General features: G+C 39.4%; 1 protein-coding gene across 1 annotated transcript in view; it reads right to left on the minus strand.

The window, feature by feature from the left end:
• Nucleotides 1–26,265, minus strand: part of PKHD1 (PKHD1 ciliary IPT domain containing fibrocystin/polyductin) — a 431,701-nt gene that overhangs the window by 366,208 nt on the left and 39,228 nt on the right. Inside the window, 9 exon segments of the mRNA XM_040643571.1 lie at nucleotides 397–464; nucleotides 1,179–1,374; nucleotides 5,356–5,491; nucleotides 7,444–7,574; nucleotides 19,645–19,920; nucleotides 20,666–20,771; nucleotides 21,983–22,105; nucleotides 23,003–23,187; nucleotides 25,395–25,522. Coding sequence (XP_040499505.1) covers nucleotides 397–464; nucleotides 1,179–1,374; nucleotides 5,356–5,491; nucleotides 7,444–7,574; nucleotides 19,645–19,920; nucleotides 20,666–20,771; nucleotides 21,983–22,105; nucleotides 23,003–23,187; nucleotides 25,395–25,522 — 1,349 coding nt within the window.

A 26,265-nucleotide genomic window follows, 5' to 3' on the forward strand; every position in this document is an offset into this window, starting at 1 on the left:
CTTCTGGGTCCTTCGTCTGCACCCCCAGAGGAAAGTGAAGACACCAGACTCATTCTTTCCCTCCTTGCACCTCCAGTACCTAAAAGGATAACATGATTGCTCTTCCCTTGTTTTTCTAACATCCTCTAGACATGTACTATCCATTGGATGTTTCAGCCTCTTTTCATCCGAAAAACAAAACCAGGCACATCTTCTTGTCACAAAAATTCTTCAATTTCCTGAGCTCACTGGGGCTCACCGGTTTCCACCCTTCAAAGTACACCACTCAATTCCCAAAGCGCAAGGAAAGTTCCTCACCCCAATGCCCCATCTCTGGTCTCACTGGTTCAAATCCAGGAACAAAACCTGAATATCCAGTGAACAGACCTGCTGAATAAATGGTAGACAGCCACTCACCCAGAAGGGACCCACAGCAAGGCTCAATGCTGAAAACTTCTGTGACGTACTGGACGTGAAGATCAACCCTGCAGAGAACGGGGAGATTGTTATAAAATAACTGAGTCAGAAAGAGAGAAAGGGAGCAGCAAGACAGAGAGACGTGGGTATTTGGGAGAGAAGAACAGACAAAGGGAGCAGTGATGGAGAGCACGTGGGAATGGCACTGCCTCACAGAAAAGAAAGGACACAGTGGGGAGAAAATGTTGTATGGGATATTTTCCTGGGCTGGTACCATGTGGTGGCATCAGCCCCACACAGTTTAGCTAACTTCCTGGAATGAGGAGAGGGAACTTCTGGAGAAATACTAGGCAGAGGGACTTTGAGGCAAAGAGGAACTGAGCACAGCTTGGGCAATAATTGTAAGCCATTTATTCAAAGCCCTAGACACTATCTTATTAAAGGTCTTATGTAGTCACAGACTCTAATTAAAGCACAGAATATTCCCCCAACGCACATAAATTCTCACCTCACCCCCACCTTAACCAGAAGCCATGACATCCTAGTTCCAGAAAGTTCTCTCTTCCCCAACTAATGAACCAAACATTGCCCTTGGATTGGTCTTGAGAGTGAATAGTCCTGGAGGGTCTCTAAGATTTCTTCAAATTGCATGATTCTCATGTGCTTATCACCTAACTTCAGAAAAAGGGGGGAAGTGAACACCTAACTCAAAGCCAGAATTCCTCAACTGAATCACCAGACCGTCAAAGAGACCTACAATGAATGGCCAGCATCCACCTCACCCTCGTGAGCGCACGTGGAACCCATTGATGGAGACCGAGATCCTGTGGAGGCCGGCGGGCAGTGGGGGCAGCACCACCTCCAGGCCCTGAGGCATCTGCACATGAGCTGGAGCCATAGCGTCCTGAACATGAACGTCCACATCCAAATCGGTGTAGTTCACCAGAAGTGCCATTCTGATGAAAAGGGTCTCACCTCCTGCATTGAAAAGAATCCATTAGCCTCTGTGATGTAGGTTTATGGCCTCAACCACTTATTCGAGCTAAACCTATCTTTCAGGATTAAATACATGACCAACCCTGTGCATACCACCCTAACTGAGCATTTCAATGCCAGTCGAATTTTTTTTCAGAAAACTTTTAGCAACTCTTAAAATAATAGAGCCACTGCCTCTAATCTCATGAGACCATGACCTGAGCCAAAACCAAGAGTCGGACACTAAACTGACAGAGCCACCCAGGCGCCCTCCAAGTCCTTTTCTTTAACTTTCATTTTGCTTCACTTACACTCCGGGTACATTGAACCCCTTAACAATGCTGTGCAGGAGTGCAGTGCCACAGAGCGCAGACCCCTTACACATGTGCCATCCCATTTCGTCCTCACGCTTTCCTCATGACATCCTGCAGCGCGAGCAGTTAGTAGCACTGGCATTCAGCTTTTGAGGAAAGTAAGGTTCAGCAGCCAAAGTGTAATAGCTACTTAAGGGAAATATCAAGGCCTAAATCCAGTCCTCTCTTACATTCCAATACCTTTTTAGTTTAATTAGCAACTTTACTAAAATGCCATGTATGCTATCGACACTTTACTTCAATTCCTTTTACCTTAAAAGGTTATTGAGTACCAAGGAGAAGATGCCACAAAGGGCATAAAAATAAGTTAAACACAGACCTTGCCTTAAAAGAGACCTCAAAGGTAGTAAAAGAGGTGTTAAAATAGCTTCAGTACAAGACATGCTGTAAGAGGTGAAAACCAAGCAGTGGGCTTGTTCAAACCACACCAACATTCTGAATATCAACAAAGACTTCATGGGCAAGATAGAGCTTGAAATTCTATTTGAAAAATAAATCCCAGGAGGAAGTGATAAACAATCGGGGGTTCACAATTCAATTCTAAAAACTTCACAGTTTTATCCAAAGTCTTTGTAGCACTTTCTCATTTAATCATCCAGTGGCTTGGAGAGAAAATTAGAGAATTGGGTGACTTTCTGGTAGACAAGATACATGTGCATAGTCAGGGACTCTATGGGTCTAGGTCAAGTTGATGGTGGGTGTATGGCTGAAGACCAAGAAAGCAATCCTAAGGGGTCTTAACCTAATTCAGTAGGCAGCAGAGACCTCCAAAGGTTTCTAAGCAAGAAAAGGGTGTGATTGAAGCTTTCTTCCAGTCTATTAGGTTAATTGGAGAGACAGGGGAGGAGAAATTCAGTCTTCAGACAAGAGCCAGAAATCAAGCATGCAATGGCAAAGGTAGAAATAAATATATGTACCTCCACTGTGTCCTACAGAGACGCAGCGTAGGCCAAAGCGTCTCTAAAACTTCTTTAGCTGAGAACACTTTAGACCTGGAGAGCTGGCATCTACAGGACAGCACAGCCAATCAGGTGAGGAGGAGAAGAGGCTACTTGAAAGAGAGAAGGCAAAGACCAGGGGTTGTGGGGTGTTGGGAAGACTGACTCAACGTTCAAATCCTTGCTCTGCCATTTGCCTACCCATGTGAGTTTGGATGACTCACTTTGGGCTCTCAAAGCCTTGGATTTTCCATCAGTAAGACGGTAACAATGCCCACCTTGCTGTAAGGATTAAGTTAGACATCCTAGGACAGTCTCTGGTAGAGTACATCATCCGAAAACCCACCATTAAATTCATTTTCTTTCTTGCTCCATACCCTCTTTACTTCTTGATAGTCTCCCCAACCTCATTTCTACTGTGAAGTCTGAAACCTCAGTGTAGTGATTTTGAAGGATTTCAGGGTTGAGCAAGAAAAAGACATGACCATGATGTGGCAGGAGCATAAAATTGAGCTTTATTTGGGTGGCGCTTTGACAGGTTTGCACGGCTACCAAAATCTCACAGCATGAGACCTTCCAGAGGCAACAATAGGAGACCACCACCCAGAAGAGTAGGAAGGCAAGGGAAGTCCCCCGGGAGAAGGGGAGGGGGGCTATGTGTTTAGATGACGTCACTTCGTTCCTGGCTTGGAGACTTCCAGAGGGCATTAGTGGCTTAGAGTATTTTATAGCCCCCAAGATTATCTCACCTATTGCTAGCAGATGTTGGATACAGTTTTGCAGGGTATGCAAAATGGACAGGCTCTAAAAGGCTAAAAATCTGGGGTTTCTTTAGGGGGGGCTATATTTTAAATAATTGGTTATGTAAAAATTTTAGTTTGACATTGGCATGTTTTTGAGCAAATGGGTCCCAGCCTGCTATCAAGAAGTAAACAACACAGGGCCAATATACACAGGACATCTTTGGCTTATCTATGGAACAGTCAGTATCTGGAAGAATGATACCATTCACTCAACAAAGTGTTTGTTGAGTACTTCCTCAATGTTGGTTCCTGGGTTTGGTTACTTTTACCTACTTTACCTCCAATTTTCACAGTAACCTTGAAAGAATTATTCCCCCCAGCAGGCAGAGACACTAAAGATAAAGGAAGTTAACTATCTTGCCCCAAGGAGTGGCTGAACTTGGATTTATTCAGACCCAGTACTGCCCAACCATAAACACCACACGAATGGCTCTGCACATCAGGTTCTTCTTCCCCCTCCCCCGTCCCTCCCTCCTCTCTTTCTTCAATTTCATCTTGGCTTCACTGTTCTCATCAACATCATCATCTCCTGGGTGGATATTTATAGCATTCCAACTTTCAAAGGAGCCTTTCCCAATAGGCTGCCACTCTTTGGGGATTTTATAACATGTTCTTTATTCTGCCTGTAGAAAGATTTAAATGCAAGTGGAAATTCTGCAAATAATGCATCATGTTGTATACATCAATAACATGAACTCCTTGGGTTCTTGGTCAGTTGTCAAGCTAATCCTAGATGCCTCTGAGGCATTGATGTAAGGTACTAATTCTTTTCATTATCGATAGGAAATTGTATTAAAAGCCCAAATCACTGAAATCTGAAGAGTACGCAGAACTCCCTCCTCTCTTTCCTACTTTGTTGGGAAGTAGCTATACCACTAAGGAATTTTATACATTTTGGTTGCCTGAGGCATCCAATTCTTTTTCTGCACTAACTGAGCTGAATAATATTGAGAAGCTAAAGGACACTTCCCTTTATTTATGTACACTTGAGCAATGGAAAATGAAAATAGTGCCAGAAAAATGGAGTCCAGGCTTTTTCTTTGGGAAACGTGTTGGCTTTTTGTAATAAATCCTTAGATATGGCTGCCATAAACTCTCTGTTATCTGGCATTCAGTTAACCAGAAAGGCATGTTACCTGGTACTTTTCCAAATCGATACGGTATGACATAATAATAAATTGTTATAAGTCCATCCTGTCATATCATCTGAGTTATCAATGAAAGATTAAATTGTTTCAAGTAGTTCTATGCTAAAGAAGTCCTTCTTTTTATACATTCTATGTCTCAAGGAATAAGAATTCTTGGTTAATCAGAACACCTTATTCTCTAATCATATCAAATAGCTACTGCAATAGAATCTGATGCCAAAAAAATGGTATTTTATAGTAAACTATGCCGTGGTTAGCTGCTTAGACTCTGTAACCAGAGTGCTTGGGTTCAAAGCTCAACTCTGTCACTTGCTAAAGGTAACATCTTAGACAAGTTATTTCAGTTCCCTATTCCTTAATTTCTTAACCTATAAACTAAAGATAATAATCCTATGAATCAATGGCAGGGATTAAAGTCTATTACATGCTTGTGCTATCATTAGCATATACTAGGTGCTCAATAACTGTATATTGAATTGTTACCTTTGAATTCTCATGTCATTTTCATGATGGAAATGGTCCCAATTTTAGAGGAAAAATAGATAAAAGGGGATTTACTCAGTGACGGCTAAAATGAAAATAGCAGTGTTCCAGTTTTCAGAAAAATAATTTCCATTCAAAATATAATGCTATCTTCAATATAATTAAGAGACCGTTGTTTGCATTCTTTATAGGACCAGTGGTCTAAAATAAAAAGATGCTGCAGTATCATGTATTTTACCTGCTATGTTGCTCCTGTTTCTGCTCAGAGACGTGATCACTGGATTTAAAGAGGAGACATATGTAAATGCCATGGGAAGAACTGCAGAATGGTCCCCGGTAATCACAGTCAAATTCACAACAGGTCCATCTTTCCCCTGAAAAATCAGTTTTTAAAATCAAACCTCCGTAAATAAGACTGACTTGAGAGAATTCCATCTAGAATTCGTTTAAAAGGTTAATTTCAAGAAAATTATTTTTTAAAAATATATTGCCACTTTCAAGTCTTTCACTCACTCTCTCTCTCACACACTCACACATACACACAGTGACAATTACTCAGAATAGGCAAGTGTGGCATCCAACTGATGAAAGAGTAACTAAGAATGATTTGCAATTAACACACCAACTGGTTCTGCAAAAAAAAAAAAAAAGGCAATTTCAAATATATCTATACCCAGCTAAACTATCCATCAAGTGTGAGAATACGTTCAGACATGTAAGTACTCAGAAAACTTCCCTCCCACATATTCTGTCCTAAGATGTTTCTTTAGGCTATGGTCTCATTACATAAACAACAGCCAAAAAAGAAGATATGAACTCGAAAAGACAGTGAATCTACCCAGGAGAGCAATCAAGGGAAGTGCTAGGATGAAATTTGTAGAATAAACCAAGAAAACACCAAGTTAGATTGAAGCAGGAGAACAGAGAGCCTCCAGGAAAAAGAGGAACTGATGTGATGGGATTTTTTTTAAGATAGAGGATTTTTATTATGAGGAAAACATATTAGGAAAAAGAATTAGAAACTCTAAGAAAAAAAATAAACTATAAAAGAAAAAATATATTACCTGATTCTGCTCATGTCATTAAAATAGTTATAATAATGTAAACATAGTTTATTGATTTAACAAAGAAATGGTACTGTTACTACATTCAAAAGAATTAAAAGTAGTTGCTTCAAAAAGAGGAACTTGAAGAATGGCACAGAGAGGTAGGAGAGCAGGATTGTTTTACTATTTTCCTTTTATACTCTGCATGTATTAATTGGATCAAAATTTAAAGTTTGTTTTTTAAAGCTTATTCTGTCTAGCAAGAGAAATATTAACCATGCAAATTTTACCAAAAGAAATTACAGATAACTGGATACTACATATCAAAAGCTTTAGGATTTAGATTAATTTATCCTGAGAAAAATAAATATGCTCCAAATTGTAGTGGGATGATCAAATTTCTGTTGCTTAAAACAGAATATTTTGAAAATTATCTTAATGTCCAGTAATGGGGAAGAATTAAATTACCATTCAACTATATATTGGAATCCCATAAAGTTTTTATGTAAATGTGAACATGTCACAATATTTGAATAACTAGATAAGACAAAAATGTAGGGCCAGAGATCAAAAATGATTCTGAAATTTCTCTTCCAGGGGTTTTTATTTGTTCAGTAAACAGTTCTCCTTTGGGTTCATGGGTGTGTTGAGAATGTTGATGACACTGAACTATGAAGAGATAGTTCAACTTCCACTATGAGCATGACTTTCAACAACAGCACCAGGGAAGAGTATGGCCTCAAACCTCCTAGGAGGCTATGAGATGGCACTACCTGAAGAAGAAAGGGACAGCTAAGGGACTTGTTCTTAAGGGAAAAGAGAAACAGAAGGGAAAAATTAGGAAGATATTTTATAGGAACCAGAAGTCCTAGAAGTTTCTAAGTCCCACCATTCATATCCATGCCAGCAAACAAAATTGTTAGTGAAAACTACTTGCTTAAGAGAGAAATGAGATGATAATATACGTAAGTTTTGCAAATCAATACCCAGAAAGTACACTAGATAAAATCATTTTTTCTGCGGCATTATTATTCCTTGAGAGTATGAACTGGGACTGCCTGGCTGTCTTCTTTTAAAAGAAATCAACTGATGTTAATTGCCAGCCCCACTGGTAGAGTCAGCCTCCCACTTTATTGCAACATAGGCAATATAAACAATATTAGCATACTCTCAAGATGAAAAGGTCGTGTTAGTTAATTAAGTTCTAAGAAAAGATTCATGAAAACCCTTACACTACATGTTAATAATGACCACCCACCCAGAGAGGAGATTCCACTTACTCTGGGTGGAACTTTGCATTGAATTCTTCGTGAATTGCTAGTGGTGATGTTGATGGCACAAGACCGAGATCCAAATAAGACCAGGCTCACATCTTCCAAACCAGAGCCTTGGATGGTGGCCCAGAGCCCTCCTGCAATAAAGAAAGCATTTTCAGATGGAATGAAGAGCCATACAGGGAGACAAAAATTAATTATCCACAAGAGAGATAAAATGAAATTAAAATATGAAGCTCCTTAGTCAAAACACAAGTCCTGCTCAAACTGCAGAAAAAGACTGATGCTAAATATGAACTTGCCCTGAAGATTCAGAGCAAGACTACAATAGTCTTCAGAGGTAGAGAATAAAATTGAAGAAAAGAGCCAATTTACAATAGTAACATAAAAGATACAATATCTGAAAACAAGGCCGACAAGAAATATTCAAGAACATGAAGAATTTGAAGAAAACTTTGAAATGCTACTGGGGAATTTAATAGATGGATTAAAACTTAAATTTAAAAAAAAACTAAAATAAATGGGTAGAAAAAGTGAACCTCATGAAGCTGGCATATCTTTCTAAATAAACTGGAGCATCAATATAATCCCAATAAAAATACAAAGAGGATTTTTAATTTAAGACAAGCTGATTTTAAAATTTAAAAAACATAATAATATAAGCAATAGAGAGAACACAAATATCAAAAATAAGAGCAAAGGGGTCTTCTGCCAGACATTAAAATACCTTATAAAACAACTATAATTAAAATGTAAAAAAATGCAATAATAAAACACCCACATACAGACAGATCAATGAAACAGAACAGGAAGTTCCAAAATAAACCCAGAAAAGTAAGAGGCTAATGAAAATGATATGTGTCATTTCATATAAGTGAAAAATAGATGAATTTTTAATAAGTAAAATAAGTGAATAGTATTGAAAAATTTAAATCTGATCTCCTACCTCACATCCTCATTAAAATAAATTCCAAAGTGAACAAATATTTAAACTATTATATTAAAAAAAAGGAAAGCATTAAAATAATGAGAAGCCAATATGGGAAAACTTTTATTTTTGTATAATTTCAGAGATGGAAAGCCCATTCTAAAGTAATTTATAAATCCCAAAGCCATAAAAGAAAGATTGATACACTTACTGCACAGACAGGTCTTCAAAGGCAAGGGAAACAAAGGCAAAAATAAACTATTGGGACTTCATCAAGATAAAAAGCTTTTGCACAACAAAGGAAACAGCCAACAAAAGACAACCAACATAATGGGAGAAGATATTTGCAAATGACATTACAGATAAAGGGCAGATATCCAAGATCTATAAAGAACTTATCTAACTCAACACCCAAAGAGCAAATAATCCAATCAAGAAATGGGCAGAAGTCATGAACAGACATTTCTGCAAAGAAGACATCCAAATGGCCAAGAGACACATAGAAAAGTGCTCCACATCACTAGATATCAGGGAAATACAAATCAAAACCACAATGGTGATGGGTAGTAAGGAGGGCACATATTGCATGGTGCACTGGGTGTTATACACAACTAATGAATCATCGAACTTTACATCGGAAACCGGGGATGTACTGTATGGTGACATAATATAATAAAAAATCATTAAATAAATAAATAAATACCACAATGAGATACTACCTCACACCAGTCAGAATGGCTAAAATTAATAAGTCAGGAAATGACAGATGTTGGTGAGGATGTGGAGGAAAGGGAACACTCCTACATTGTTGGTGGGAATGCAAGCTGGTGCATCCACTCTGGGAAACAGTATGGAGGTTCCTCAAAAAATTGAAAATAGAGCTACCCTACGACCCAGCAATTGCACTACTGGGTATTTACCCCAAAGATACAAATGTAGTGATCAAAAGGGGCACCTGCACCCCAATGTTTATAGCAGCAATGTCTACAATAGCCAAACTATGGAAAGAGCCCAGATGTCCATCAACAGATGAATGGATAAAGATGTGGTGTATATATACCATGGAATATTACACGGCCATCAAAAATGAAATCTTTCCATTTGCAATGATATGGATGGAACTAGAGGGTATTATGCTATGCAAAATAAGTCAATCAGAGAAAGACAATTATCATATGATCTCACTGATATGTGGTATTTAAGCAACAAGGCAGAGGACCATAGGGGAAGAGAAGAAAAAAATGAAAGAAGACAAAACCAGAGAGGGAGACAAACCATAAGAGACCCTTAATCTCAGGAAACAAACTGAGGGTTGCTGGGAGGGTGGGGAATGGGGTTGCTGGGTGATGAACATTGGGGAGTGTATGGGTTGTAGTGAGCACTGTGTGTTGTATAAGACTGATGAATCACAGACCTGTACCCCTGAAATAAATAATATATTATATATTAATAATTTAAAAATGAATTATAAAAAGAGTAAACAAATAGACAAACATATAAAGGGCTTATATCTATAATAAATTTTAAAAAGCTCTTAAAATCAATAAGAAAGAAAAATAATCCAATTGAAAAAAAAAGTGGGCTAAGGAGATGGACAGGTAACAGAAAAGAAAATACAATGCTTCTTAAACTTATGAAAAGATATTTAATTTCTCTCTTAGCAAAGTAAATGCAAAGTAAAACTACAATGAAATATTATTTTTCTTCCATTAAATAGGCAAATATCAGAAAGTTTGGTAACACACTGTGTTAGTAAGATGTGGTAAGTATATTGTCATATATATTGCTACACAGAGAATAAACTATAAAACATCTAAAGAGAATATTTTGGTATTATCAAAATTTTAAATTTACATAACCTCTTGACTCGGCAATTCCACTTCTAAGAAGTTATACTACTATTTTCACATATATGCAAAATGGAAAAACAGTATATCCACATACAAAACAATGAAGTTGGGGGTTGAAATTTTTCTCCCCCAAATTCATATTTTGAAGTCCTACCTGCCAATACTTCAAAAGGTGTCCTAATTTGGGAAGAGGGTCATTGCAGCTGTAATCAGTTAAGACAAGATGAAGTCATTCTGGAGTGCGGGCCCCTAATCCAATATGACTAATATCCTCATAAAAAGGAATAATTTGGACACAGTAAAGATACTGGGAGAACACCAAGTAAAGGTGAAAGAGGAGATCAGGTGATGTTTCCACAAACCAAGGAACACCAAGACTGCCAGCAAACCACCAGAGGCTAGGGGAGAGGCATAAAACAGATTCTCCTTCATAGGCTGGCTCAGAAGGAATCAACTCAGTTGACAGCTTGATCCTTGACCTCCAGCCTCCAGAATTGTGAGACAATAAATTTCTGTTGTTTAAGCCATCCAATTTCTGGTACCTGGATAAGGAGCCCTAGAAAATTAATATAGACCCCTACCTCACACCATAAGCAAAAATTAAAATAAATCAAATACCTAAATGCAAAAGCTAAAACTATAAAATTATCAGGAAAAAATATGCATAAATCTTAGGGATATTGGATTAGGAGACTGTTTCTTAGATACGACACCAAAAGTGTAATAGGGATCCCCTTTCTCCACATCCTCTCCAACATTTGTTGTTTCCTGCCTTGTCCATTTTTGCCATTCTAACTGATGTAAGGTGGTATCTCAAGGTGGTTTTGATTTGAATTTCCCTGATAGCTAATGATTTTGAACATTTTTTCACGTGTCTGTTAGCCATCTGTATGTCTTCATTGGAAAAGTGTCTGTTCATATCTTCTGCCCATTTTTTGATCTGATTATTTGTTTCACGTGTATTGAGTTTGAGAAATTCTTTGTAGATCTTGGATACTAGTGTTCTATCTGTGGTGTCATTTGAAAATATCTTCTCCCATTCCATCGGCTGCCTCTTAGTTTTTTTAACTGTTTCCTTGGCTGTGCAGAAGCTTTTTATCTTGATGAAGTCCCACGAGTTCATTTTTTCTTTTGCTTCTCTTGCCTTTGGAGATGTGTCATGAAAAAAGTTGCTGTGGCCGATGTCAAAGAGGTTGCAGCCTATGTTCTCCTCTAGGATTTTGATGGATTCCTGTCTCACATCGAGGTCTTTCAACCATTTGGAGTTTATCTTTGTGTATGGTATGAGAGAGTGGTCAAGTGAACAGGACAAACTAGACTTCATCAAAATTAAAAACCACAAACAATACTGCACAAACCATGAGAGAAGTGAGGAAGAGAAGAAAGGATTAGAGAAGATCTATAAAAACAACTACAAAACAAGTAGCAAAAAGGCGATGAATACGTTCTTATCAGTAATTACTTTGAATGTAAATGAACTAAATGCTCCAATCAAAAGGCATAGGGTAATGGAATGGATAAAAAAGTAAGACCATCTATATGTTCCTTACAAGAGACTCATTTCAGATCTAAAGACACATATAGATTGAAAGTGAAGGGATAGAGAAACATTTTCCATGCAAATGGATGTCAAAAGAAAGCTGGGAAAGCCATACTTTTATTAGAAAAATAGACTTTAAGACAAAAACTGTAACAAGGGACAAAGAACGACACTATATAATAATAAAGGGAACAATCCGACAAGAAGATATAACAATTGTAATTATTTATGCACCCGAAGATTTTTTGTTTTTCTTTTTTTGTTGTTCAAGAAATTTCTTAATCTATCTTCATTTTTTAAAATTCTTTTCTCAAAGAAAGAGAATAAAATAAAATTCTTTTTTTTTTTTTGCTGTTCAGCTTGTATGCTTTCCATCACCTTGTCTTCCAGATCACTGATACATTTTACTTAAGATGTTATATATGAACCTCATGGTAACCACAAACCCAAAACCTATGATAGATACACGAAAAGTAAAGAGAAAGAAAGCCAAGCAAAACACTATAGATACTTATCAATTATAAAGAAAGAGAGCAAGAGAAGAAAGGAACAAAGAAAAACTACAAAAACAACCAGAAAACAAATTTTAAAATATCAATCAATGATTACTTTGAATGTAAATGGCCTAAAAGCACTAATCAAAAGATAGAGTGGAAGAATGGATTAAAAAAAAAAAAAAAACAGGAACCACATTCTGCCTACAGGAGACTTACCTCAGACCTAAAGACACACACAGACCAAAAGTGAAGGGATGGAAAAACATTCCCCATGCAAATGGAAGTAAAAAAAAAAAAGCCAAGGTAACAATACTTATATCAGACAAAACAGCCTTCAAACAAAGACTGTAGTAAGAGACAAAGAAGGGCAATACATAATGATAAAGGGTTCAATCCAACAAGAAGATACAATTGTAAATACCTATGAACCCAATACTGGAGCATCTAAATACATAAAGCAATATTAATGGACATAAAAAGAGAAATTAATGGTAATACAATAACAGTAGGGGACTTTAATAGTTCACTTACATCAATGGACAGATCATGCTGACAGAAAATCAATAAGAAAACAATGTCTTTGAATGACACATTGGACCGGATGGACATAACAGATATATACAGAACATTCTAACCAAAATCAACAGAATACACATTCTTTTCAAGTGCACATGGAACGTTCTCTAGGACAGATCACACCTTAGGCCATAAAGCAAGACTCAATAAATTTAAGAAGACAGAAATCATACCATGAAACTTTTCTGACCACAATGGTATAAAACTAGAAATAAATCACATGAAAAAAAAATAGAAAAAACACGAACACATGGAGACTAAACAACATGATACTAACCAACCAATAAGTCAAAGAAACAATCAAAGAATAAATTTAAAAAATACATGGAGACAAATGAAAATGAAAACACAACAGTCCTGGGGTTCCTGGGTGGCTCAGTCGTTAAGCATCTGCCTTCGGCTCAGGTCGTGATCCCAGGGTCCTGGGATCAAGCCCTTCACCGGGCTCCCTGCTCAGTGGGAAGCCTGCTTCTCCCTCTCCCACTCCCCCTTCTTGTGTTCCCTCTCTCACTGTCTCTCTCTCTGTCAAATAAATAAAATCTTTTAAGAAAGAAAGAAAGAAAGAAAGAAAGAAAGAAAGAAAGAAAAGCAAAACACAACAGTCCAAAATCTCTGGGACACGGCCAAATCAGTTCTCAGAGGGAAGTATATAGCAATACAGGCCTATGTCAAGAAACAAGAAAAAATTCAAACAATCTAGCTTTATGCCTAAAGGAACTTAAAAACAAAACCCAAGGTGAGTAGAAGAAAGAAAATGATAAAGATCAGAGCAGAAATAAATGACATAGAAACTTAAAAAAAAAATCAATGAAACCAAGAGCTGATTCTTTGGAAAGATAAACAAAATTGATAAATCCTTAGCCAGACTCATCATGAAAAAAAGAGAAAGGACCCAAATAAAATCAGAAACAAGGAGGAGAAGTAACAACTGATACCATAGAAATACAAAGGATTATAAGATAATACCATGAAAAATCGTATGCCAACAAGCTGGACAACCTAGAAAATATGGATAAATTCCTAGAAATATATGATCTTCTAAATTGAACCAGAAAGAAATAGAAAATCTAAATAGACTGATTACAAGTAACAAAATTGAATCCATAATAAAAAACTACCAAAAAAATAAAAGTCCAGGACAAGATAGATTCACAAGCAAATTCTACCAAACATTTAAATAAGAGCTAATAGCTATTCTTCTCAAACTTTCCAGTATAGAAGAGGAAGGAAACATTCCAAATATATTCTACAAAGCCATTACTACCTTAATACCAAAACCTGATAAAGATACCACAAAAAAAAAAAAAAAAACACAAAAAACTACAGGCCAATATCCCTGATAAACATAGATGCAAAAATCTTCAACAAAATATTAGCAAACCACATACAACAATACAATAAAAAGATCATTCACCCCAATCAGGTGGGATTTATTCCTGGGGTGCAAGGAGAGTTCATTAGTCACAAATCAATGAACATCATACACCAGATCAACAGAATGAAGAATAAAAATCATATGATCATCTCAATAGATGCAGAAAAAACATTTGACAAGAATCAACATGATAAAAACTCTCAACAAAGTGGGATAAGAGGGAACATGACTCAACATAATAAAAGCTATGTACAAAAACCCACAGCTAACATCATCCTCAATGGTCAAAAACCGAAAACTCTTCCTCTAAAGTCAGGAAGAAAACAAAGACGTCCACTCTCACCACTTTTACTCAACATAGTACTGGAAGTCCTAGCCACAGCAATCAGACAAGAAAAACAAATAAGAGACGTCCATATTGGTAAAGAAGATAAACTGTCACTGTTCACAAACAACGTATCACTATAGCAGAAAATCCTTAAGATTCCACCAAAAAACGACTAGAAATAATAAACAAATGTAGTAAAGTGGCAGGATACAAAACTAATAGACCTAAACGTGAGACTTGAAACCAGAAATTGGTAGCATTTCTATACACTAACAACAAAGTCACAGAAAGAAAAATTTTTTAAAAACAATACCATTTACAATTGCACCAGAAAGAATAAAATACCCAGGAATAAACTTAACAAAGAAGCAAAAGGCCTGTACTCTGAAAACTATAAAACACTGATGGAAGAAACTGAAGATTACACAAATGGAAAGATATTCCATGCTCATAGATTGGAAGAATTAATATTGTCAAAATGTCCCTTTGAACCAAAACAATCTACAGATTCAATGCAATCCTTATCAAAATACCAATAGCTTTTTTTTTTTTTTACAAAACTAGAACAAACAATACTAAAATGTGTATGGAATCACAGACGACCCTGAATAGCCAAAGCAATCCTGAGAAGGAAACACAAAGCTAGAGGTATCACAATCCCAGATGCCAAGATATATTACAAAGCTGTAATAATCAAAATAGTATGGTACTGGCACACACACACACACACACACACACACACACACAAACAAAAACCACATAGATCAATGTAACAGGATAGAGATCCCAGAAACAAACCCGCATTTGGGAAAAGACAGTCTTTTCAATGAATGGTGCTGGGAAAACTGAACAGCTACATACAAAAGAATGAAACTGGACCCCTTTCTAACACCATACACAAAAGTAAAATCAAAATGGATTAAAGACCTAAACATGAGACTTGAAACCAAGAAATCCTAGAAGACAACATAATGGGACAGATGGCAGCTACACTTGCGGTGAGCCTGGCATAATGTATAAACTTGCCAAATGTTGTACCCCCTGAAACTAATACGACGTTGTGTGCCAACTATACTCAAATTTTTAAAAAATACAATGCGATACCATTTCACACTCATCAAAATGGCTTCTAACAACAACAACAACAAACTTAAAAATAACGAGTGTTGGTGAGGATGTGGACAAGTTGGCGCCCTCATATATTGCTGATGGGAATGCAAAATCATGCCGTTATTTTGGAAAAGTTCAACAGCTTCTCAATGTTAAACAAAAAGTTACTACATGGCCCAGCAATTCCACTTCTAAGTATATACCCAAGAGAACTGAAATGTACATTCACACAAAACCTTGTACACAAACGTTCATAGCAGAATTATTCGTAATAGCCAAAAAGTGGAAACACCTCTAATGTCCACCATGAGATGAAGAGATAAACAAAATATGGTGTATCTACATGATGGAATATTATTTAGCATAAGATGGAATGATGCATGCTACAACACAGATGAACCTTGAAAACACTATCCTAAGTAGAGAAGCCAGACACAAAAGGTCACATATTGTGTGATTCTTTTATATGAAATGTCTAGAATAAACAAATTCATTGATGCAGAAAATAGATCAGTAGTTTCCAGGGATCAGGAGAGGGGAGAAATAGGTAGTGACTCCTCATGGATAGAAAGCTTCTTTTCAAGGTGATGAAAATGTTCTAGAATTAGGTAGTGGTGAGGCTGCACAACTTTGTGAATACACGTATATTGAAAACCACCACAATGTACACTTTAAAGAAGTGAATTTTATGGTGTGGAAATTATATCTCAATTTTTTTTAATTTCAAAAAGAAGAAGACCTGAGCCAAAAAGAGAATGCCACCAAGGCAGCTCTATGTATTTCTAAGCTACACTGCCCTGGTCCAGCCCAACAGTGTCGCATCCCTGGATGATGGTAATAGCATCCTAATTGGTCTCCCTGGTTCCCCCTTCGCTTGCCTACAGAATATCCTCACAGAGCAGCCTAAGGCAGATCGTGTCGCTTTTTCACTGAAAATCCTCCAGCAGCCCACATCTCACTTAGATTAGGGCCAGTAACCTTTCATTGTCCCCAGAGCCATCTGACCTGCCCCCAGTCATCACCTACCCCTCTCTCGCCCTCAAGCTGTTTCAGCCACAGCAACTTCCTTGCTCCTCCTGGAAGAAGATGAGCTCATTCTGACTTAAGACTTTATCATCAGGCATTCTCTTTGCCTAGAACTCTCTTCTCCAAGATAACCCCAGGACTCATTCGTTGACGTCATCCATGTCTCCATTCTCCAGTGCCACCATGTCACTCCTCCAAAGCCAGTGACCATCTATCACAGCCACCACCCCTCTCCCACTCTTTCCCTGCTTGATTTTTCTCTTACACACTTCCCATCACCTCTACAAGAGCAGGGACTTTAACTGACGGTATCCCCGGCACTATTAGAGCCTGGGACAGAATAAGAGCTAAATCAATTGTTATCATTGTTACTGTTGGTGCTAATAATTAAAAGTTGCAGAGGAGATGAGACTGTGCCAATCCCCTTGAAAGCTGCCTCACAAGGATCCATACCTATGGAGAAGGCAACTCTATCTCAGCTCAGAAATGGGCCAAGGAAGTACATAAGACAAAGCCAAGACTTCCCTCAAAAACTCTTTCAAGGGGCGCCTGGGTGGCTCAGTCAGTTAAGCTGCCACCTCTTGATTTTGGCTGAGGTCATGATCAAGCCCCATGTCAGACTCTGCACTCAGCAGGGAGTCTGCTTGAGGCTTCTCTCTTTCCCTCTCTCTCTGCCCCTCCCCCTGCTCACACTCTCTCACTCTTAAAAAAAAAAAAACCTCTTTCAAGAGTGCTTCTGCATATGGGCAAGTGGTGATTTCGAACGTCATTGATTACACTGCTTTATGTATTCATTACATGTAAAACTATTCTATAAATTCTTTGCTGGTAGGCTTCGATCTGGTTCTCTTTAAACTCCCCATAGCAGCATTTCTCAAACTGTACTATTCATAGAAATTGCCTGAGGATCCTGTTAAAGTGCAAATTGATTCCGGAGGTCTGGGGTGCAGCCTGAGACTCTGCGTTTCTAACAAGCTCTTGGATGATGCTGACACCACTGGTCCAGAACCACACTTTGAGTGCCAAGACCTTCAGCATCTAGCACAGGGCTTTATAATGTTAATTGATTGATTGATTGATTGATTGACACTGGTTGTTGATACTAGATAGGCAACAGGGCAGAGGGAGGGTTAATAGGGAGAGTTTATAGCCAGTAATTAGGAAAGTAGGAATAGACAGTCTCTTGCTCCTTCCATTTCCCCTTAGTCTTACTAAAAGCTCACCTGCACCCATCAGACACTCCCCTTCTCATAGTGTTCCATTTTTACTATAGAGGGATGATACACAATCCTTCCAGACAAATCCTTGCACTACGCGTCGCTGGTACAGCATGCCCTGATAGGTGACGACTCATCCTGCTTTGCCTGGGACTTTCCGAGTTTTAGCCCTAAGAGTCCCACGTCTTCATTTTAAAGCTGTTTAAGTCTCATGTCCTGGGAAACCCCTCATTCCCAAGAAAACAGGACAGTTGGCCACCCTGCCTGTGCAAAGCACTCTGCAGAGGGGAAGTGAAGATGACAAGGTCCCATGTCTGCACTCGAGGCGTGTGCAATCCAGTTGGTGGGGGATGGAGAGGAGCCAAAGCAGGTTTGTGTGACCTGAACTGCAAAGCCAACCTTCTAAGATCAAAGCCCCTTATAAATCTCGGAAGAAGACACTATTTTAGGCCCTAAATTCAAACCAATAATTATTGAGTTCATAGAGAATATGATCTTTCACCCCAAACACCCTATATCATCTGGCCCCTGCCTGAAACCACTGAGAAATAAGAGAGAGCTTGCTCTGTTTTTGTGCAGAGATGAGGCAGGGCGGGCCTCATAATTCACTCTGCTAGGCAAAGTCAAGTCAGAAGTGAGCTGTTCCTTTGAGCAATAAGTCTGTGGGAGGAAATGCTGCTTGAAAAAAATGTTCTAAGCCACAGTTCTTTGACCAAGAGAATAAACAATGACAAAAGTCCAAGACATTAAGGAAAGTAGCTTTGTGCTCTAAAAATCATACATTAATACATATGAGGGTTCCTGACATTCTTACAATCTGGCTGGGCTATTTTTAACTGGTTGTGCCTCTCAGAAGGCATGGAGAGATCCTTGGTTTCCACGGCACTAACCTACAATCCATGAGGTCAATGTCAATAAGACCCACTGCCTTCTGTCTACCCCCTGCTTAAATAGTAGTTAGCTTTGCTTGCTAGCCAAGTATCCAATCGTACATCAGCCCACAAACATTTGTGTACATAAGGCCTGTGTTTCGTATTTGCAGATGTCTTTACTTTTCAAGGTCCTTTCCCACCTGTTGGCTCATTTTAATCTCACACCAAAGAAGGAAGCTTGTGAGTTAGGCATCGTTAGGCCCGCTGCATAGCTAAGACAGCAGGGCAGCACAGAAGAAGCAGGAGGCTGAGCTTCTGAAAATCCCAGTTGGCATCAAGCTCTACGTCTTCCCATTGGAAAGCCTTGGACAAGTCACTCTTCTTCGAGCCACCATAATCTCATCTAAAAAAGTGGATAATACCATCTTTGGGGCAGCTCTAGGCATTTAGGGAGTGTGACTGCCCAGGTGAGGTACTCAAAAAATGATACTGCGCCCATCATCATCATTATTAGGAGACTGCATCCCATAAAAGCAACCGAAACTCCTAAGGTCACACATCTGACCTGGACAAAAACCCAGGCACATGTCTTAACTCTCAATCTAGTGTTGTTTCCACCGGGCCAAATTGTCCTAGTGACTCAGTGACTGACCCAGTTATGCCTGACACCCTCAGCCAACTATGATCCTTTATGTGACAAGTGACTTCATTTAAGGGCTCAAAAGTCAGTAGATCATTAGAAAAAAGTGCTGATGGCAGAAAACAAAAAGCTGTGAATCACAGGGGCTATGGAATTGATCACACGACAGGATAGGATTCCTGCATATCGGCAAGCATGCTAGCTTCAGAGGGTCAGATAGATGCAAGGGGGGGTGCTCCCCGGATTACCAATCTCTGCAGCTCTGGAAGGCTCCACAGCATCCAGTCTGGGCTCCACGTTTAGGAAGAGGGCTTCTCCACTGGCGTTGATGGCACGACCAGAAGGCCTCACCACCACGGAGAGCTGATGCGTTCCAACGGGCAGCAGGTCTGTCCGACAGACCACGTGTGTTTGGTTTGAGAAAAGAACTTGGCAAATTGTTTTGTTCACCATAACCTCCACGGCCTGGGGATCACCAGAGAAACTAGTTCCGAAAATATAAACCAGTAAGTCGATGTCACCATCTTAAAGGAGGAGAAAAAAATAAAAGAACAAAGTCATCTCTCAGTGATAGAACTCCATTTAAGAGAACTCTGTCCAATGTTGAATGCTCCTTTCTTCTCACCTTCCCCTCCCAAAACTCAAGGAGTTGAACGCTGCCTCAACTATTGGGTATCTATATTTACCATTGCAGTGTACAGCCCCCGTCTGAAGTTCTCTCAAACTAGGAATAAGAGATCACTAGTCAACTTCAAAAAATGAAAAAAAAATCAAAATGAACACCATTTCAAAACAAGGGACAGAGAGAATAAAATATTTTAGGTCATCAAAACTCCACCGGTCTCGGGGCGCCTGGGTGGCTCTGTCGGTTAAGTGTCTGACTCTTGGTTTTGGCTCAGGTCATGATCTCAGGGTTGTAAGACTGAGCCCCATGTTGGGCTCCATGCTGAGCATGGAGCCTGCTTGGGATTCTCTCTCTCTCTTCCCCTGCTCATGCATATACTCTCTCTCTCTCTCTCTCAAAAAAAAGAACAAAAAACAAAAACCAAAAAAAAAACCCACAAACAAAATAACACCTCCCCGTCTCCACTTCAAACCATAACCATATCATTTAGATTGAACAAAAACTACACTTTCTGCGGCATCACTCAACATCCACCCCATGAATTGATGCACCTTCTGTCCACCCATAACCAGGTACATGGCCTCTAACAAATCAATCTGAGTCTGAAGTTCATGACTATCTCAATGTCAATTCACAAATCTTACCAAGGGAATACCACACAGAGTGGACCTGCGGAGTTGACGCTTCAAGGTACTGGAAAGAACAGGAACCTGAGCAATAGGCTGGTATGTCATTCACTCGCACAACCACCTGAAAGCAAGGCAGAATTAAAGGTAAATGTGTGCATTTCGTGTGCTCAAGAGTATTCAGAAAGCACTTGTGAAATTTGCCCAAATTTACATGTTTAATGACTCGGGTTTTTTTTTTTCTTTCTTCTGTTTCTCAGTAACAAATCCTAATGAATGGTTCAAAACATGTTAGGTTTTCTTAAAATGGTGGTCGTTATGCTGAAACCTACCATTTCTACAATCAAATATGCTAAATCTTGAGTAAATTTCCTCTCTGTGGTAAATTTAATAAAATTCAAACTGCCCAAGGACTTTTTATCACTCTAGACTATATTCAACTGGATACGTGTGCAAAGTCCTTTCTTTGCTGCTACATGCCAACAAAGTACGCCCCTTCCTTCCATCGTACTACACGGATACGGAACTGGAAAATTGCGTACATGGGCATTTGGTTTGGGGTCTTCTTGTCCCAGAATGGTAGGTTCCCAATAAGAAACTACAGGACTCTTCCTCTCACTGTTAGTAATGTTAATCTGGCAGAACTTACAATACTTGGAGATGGGGAAGGTGAAAAAAATAGGACTTGTGTGGTGCTCTACGTATAAAATATGCATTAAAAGCACACCCTATATTTATAATACTGCTTGCTGATGGAGTGAGGGGGTGTGGGGATGGCATGAAGGCACAGATGATAAAGAACAGTTTTATCTCTAATGTTTTCTTTTATTCATAAACACACACAAAACATAATCTATCAAAATGTTGGCAATCACTAACCTTTGGTTTGGATACCCAGGTGTTGGTTACATTATTCTTTGTATTTTTCACATTTTAAAATTTTCTCAAATTCAAAGCAGATGACTTATAACAGGAATATGGGCAGATGGGAAAGATAAAAAGACATTTTAAAGAGAAAAGGCACTGACTTAGCTCATTTACTTTCCAGCACCACCGTGTGGAGGTACTAAATCCTATGTAGCTACAGAGGTTCTCCGTTTTTGGCACCGTAATAACAGCATCGATAATTATAATAACAGGATGCTGTGTTTACAAAGCGCTTCTATTTTCGAAGTGCTTTCCGTGCACTGCTGAAGTAGAAAGAGGACAGGCATAACTGTCTCTGTTTTATGGATTGGAAAACTGATCCTTGAAACCGGTTCACGTTACACATCAGGGAGGGGCTGAGACACTTGGAGCTGGTACTTGCACTCTGGGCGGCCCATCCACTCTCACCTGAGTGTGCTGGTTGGCGGTAACCAACATGTCTCCAAACACGGGTCCAAGAAAAACTCCACCATCATACACCACACGCGTGGTTGCCTCAGGGTTCACTCCAGTTAGATTTCCATCAGAGACCTGAGATGGTTACATTTCTGGTGAGTTCTGTCATGGAACAGACGTCTAATCTAAGAGAAGTCTGAATCTCATGATAAAGGGTCTTTTCCCATCTTATTTAAGATAACCAGATAGCTAGAAAGGGAAGATGGGGTGACAGGGGGGTGAAGTCTAGAGACCTAACTGTAAGTAACAGCTAATGAAAGCCCCAGTAGACTAGAGGTTTATTTATTTGCAAGTAGAGTTGCCAAAAAAGGCACAAAAAACAATCTTCTCTCTTGTCTTGAGATATTTTGTTTCGATGTGCTTTTCTATTTTATATGTTTGCAATCCAAAATAATAAAATAAAAGGTAAGGGGAAAAGTGCTATGAGAGGACTCTCATCTGTCCTCCATCTCCGCCCCAGTATTTGGTTTGAAAACCAGATGACCCACAATACCATATAATGGGGATAAAATTTTATCTTGGGTTTCATTTTATAATAACCAAATGCTAGATGATCATTAGATTATTTTTTTAAACCCTAAATATGCAAGAGCATCTGGTTTTGTCATTATCCAGAGACAGCAAATCCTTTTCGAAACTTCCTTCTGCTGTGCCATCTGCCTCCATGATCATCTAAGTCAATCACATCTGCTTAAATTATCCAATAACAGATGTAGAATTATTGTATGGTGGACACTGACCAACAACTTCTACCTACACTGAATTAGGGAAGGAGATGTTGGGTTTAAATGGTTTTATCAGCAATATGATGTATGAGATACAAAACACATCTTGAAAATTTCCCGAAAGATCACTGAACCCTTTTACTTAAATATTCCAACAAAACTAATAATTCATGACAGTTTTCACTCACGTAATTCTGATTTTTTTTTAACAAAATTGCTCCCAAATCCACACCACTACCATACATACCCTAATGAAATTGGGCAAATCTCCAACTTGGGTGGACCAGGAGAGGGTCCACACATGTTCGTAGCAAGACTTTAGATCCTCTTTTACAGTGAGGTCACTGACGTTGAGGTACCTGGATGTAAAGTTATCAGCATTGTTCTGTAAGAGCTTGAGAAGGTGACTAGCTGATAGATGCACAGGGACATCTGTGGGACAAGAATTTGATATAAAAAAACACAAGATACGAATTACTCCATTGCACGGGGTTTCCTCTTTACAATAACAGAGAATAAATATCAAGATGCCCACTAATTATACAGGAGACCCTCAAGTTCAAAATATGCCTTCAAGAGAAACCCCAGCCCAGTTAACCATGTGTTTCCTAAGGCAAATAAAAGTAGATGCCTACTTTTTTATATTGTCATACATTTAATCAGTATCCTATCTCATAGCAAGCAGAGAGCATAGTCACATCAGACAAAACCATCCCCACTGTCAACTCCAAATATACACTCCAGACACCCTGGTAATGCCTGAAAGCCTAATTAAATAGTGGGTTTTCCCTGGAAAAATTTAGCTAGCCCTGTGAACAGAGAAAAGTTGGCCACCTTTCACAGGGAGTGGGGGAGGCACATAGCAGCTGACACCCATAAAAACTTAGCCAACCCAGCTGAGGAATGTTGGCATTGAACTTTGGTTTCTCTATTAGAATTCTTTTAAGCCCAACCACCTGCTTCCCCATTCCACATCCCCACAGAGAAATAACAGCGCTCTGTGCTTAAGCCCTGCTCGTGTTTGAACCCTGGTTCTTGCTTTACCGAAAGTTTCCATTTCATTAGCTACTCCCAAAAACCCTGTGAGGCAGACCATTTAGGTATCCTAATGTCTGTTTTAGAGGTGAAGAAAATGAGATCCAGTGAGATTCAGAAGCTTGTCAACCAAGCGAGATGGGTTTACCCTTAACCTAGAACGCCTTTTATTAAGGGTCTTCCTCTTGAATTCCACATGGCCTAGGAGTGTTAAGAAAATACCTCTGTATTTCTAAAGTGCAAACAAAATTCTCCTCCTTTTAAAAAATGCTGTTCTACATTTAAATCATTTGATGCCATTACCATTTCCAAAGGCCAGGTTAAGGCTGACTTTCCTGGATTGTTTGGCAGTGGTGTGAAGAACATTGTAACAGAACATGGTGTCAGGAAGCGTACCTACTGACGGCCTGCAGCTCAAGAGAGGGGAAGCATGATGCAGGGATGGACTTCACAGACACAGGGCACTGCTGACACTTACTCACCCATTTATCAGACTCCGATAGCCCACGGCCTTCAGTTTGTCCTAAGTGGCCCTATTAGAGTAAAAACGCCACTCCTCCCACCCGAGAAGATTCTTGCAAGCCCAGCCATCTTTCTTCTTGGGAAGGCAGAAGACTTTTGGACCACATGCCAATTTTTATACAGCCACCCTTCAACTCTCCTGAGCCTCCCTTCTGATTCTCCTAGGGTTTTACCAAATCAATAGTGTCATCACTTCTATTCGCTATCCTTTGTGAAATGTGTATATTCTTAAGGATTTAGAAAAGGTTCCATGCCAATTACATCTGAAAGGTCTTTCTACATTGTTATGACCATTTAAATTCTCAATAGCATATGGTGTCACCATGGAGTTTAACTCAGAAGGACCATAGCTACCATGGAATTTGGACTAGGAAACTCTAGAGAGAATAGGACTGACCGGATAATCAAATACCTGAGTTCACATCCAGGCTGCCATCAACTGTTTGTATAACCTCTGGGCACGCTCCAGTATACTGGGCTCAATGGTGGCCTTCAGAAAGATATGTCAATGTCCTAATCCCTGGAACCTATGACTATTTCCTTGAGGCAAAAGAGTGTATATTGCCTTATATTGTAGAAGATGTGGTTAAGAATCTTGAGAGGAAGAGTTTATCCTGGGTTATCCAGGTAGGCCCTAAATGCAATCATATGTATCCTTATAAGAGAGAGACAGAGGAGGTTTTGAGACAGAAGAGGAAGAAACAATGAGACGATGGCAGCAGGAGTGGGAGAGACGTGGCCATGGAATACAGGCAGCCACCAGAACCTGGTAGATCTGAGAGAACAGATTTCTGTTCTTTTAACCCACCAAGGTTGCAGTGATTTGTTATGACAGCCCCAGGAAGCTAATCCACTCAGTTTCCACATCTACAAAGTTAAAAAGTTGGGATTGTTTTAACAATAATATGGTATTGGTATTGTCCAGATCTTTAATTTTAAGAAGGCCACTTTCACACGCTGGAAAATAAACAAAATAGCTTTAAGACTGTCACCCTGCCTGACAATCTCTCAGGATGCTGTTTGCCTGGGAATGCCCCTAAAAATGGAAATGAGACACTGGTGCACTCCAATTGCCCCTTTACCAGGAATCACTGTCGTAGGAAGTTGGATGCGAAAGTATCCTCCTAAAGGTGGACTTGTCCTCTGTATCCTCTGTGTTGTCACCTGGACCAACCTGGCTCCTTCTTCTCCCCCTTCAGTGGGCACAGAGCTGTGGCATGTCAAAAACAAAGCCTTAACCACAGTAACCATCCAGAAGTGCCACTCTACACAGAACTTCACTCCATCTCAAAGACCATACAGTCGGCCATGTTTCCAGGACACAAACTCAACCTCCCAAATATTGGATATCCCTGTCCCATCACAGCAGAGAAGTTCATTGTAAATATTAGGGTTCTTTTTTTTAAGGTGTTATTTATTTATTTGAGACAGAGAGAGAGAGAGAAAAAGGGCACAAGCAGGGGGGAGGGGCAGAGGGAGAAGCAGACTCCCCGGTGAGCAGGGAGCCTGATGCGGGACTTAATCCCAGGACCCTGAGCCAAAGGCAGACACTTAATCAACTGAGCCACCCAGGAGCCCCAAATATTAGGATCTTACAGAATGTTCCACCCTGCCCCTGCACTGATTCTGGACCCACAGGGACCCAGAGTAAAAGGTGATGACTCTGGCCTCCACAGCTCTGGCCCCGAAGCACAGAGTGGACAGAGAACTTGGTATTTTCTGACCCATTCACATCATCAAGTGAGGAGTCAGTGCCCTGTTCCACAGATGCTTCCCCCCACTCTGTATCCCCATCTGGAACACAGGCCTCTCCTTCTGGCAACTTCTCAGCTGGTGCCTGTGTACAAATATACTGCCTGCCTAATCTTGCTTTTAATCAAATAAATCATTATTTTAGTCAAATAAATCATGACATACCATGAGATGGAATACCGTTCAGCCAATGAAATCATA

This window comes from Ursus maritimus, unplaced genomic scaffold (genome assembly GCF_017311325.1).
Source record: "Ursus maritimus isolate PB19 unplaced genomic scaffold, ASM1731132v1 scaffold_29, whole genome shotgun sequence".
NCBI lineage: Eukaryota > Metazoa > Chordata > Mammalia > Carnivora > Ursidae > Ursus > Ursus maritimus.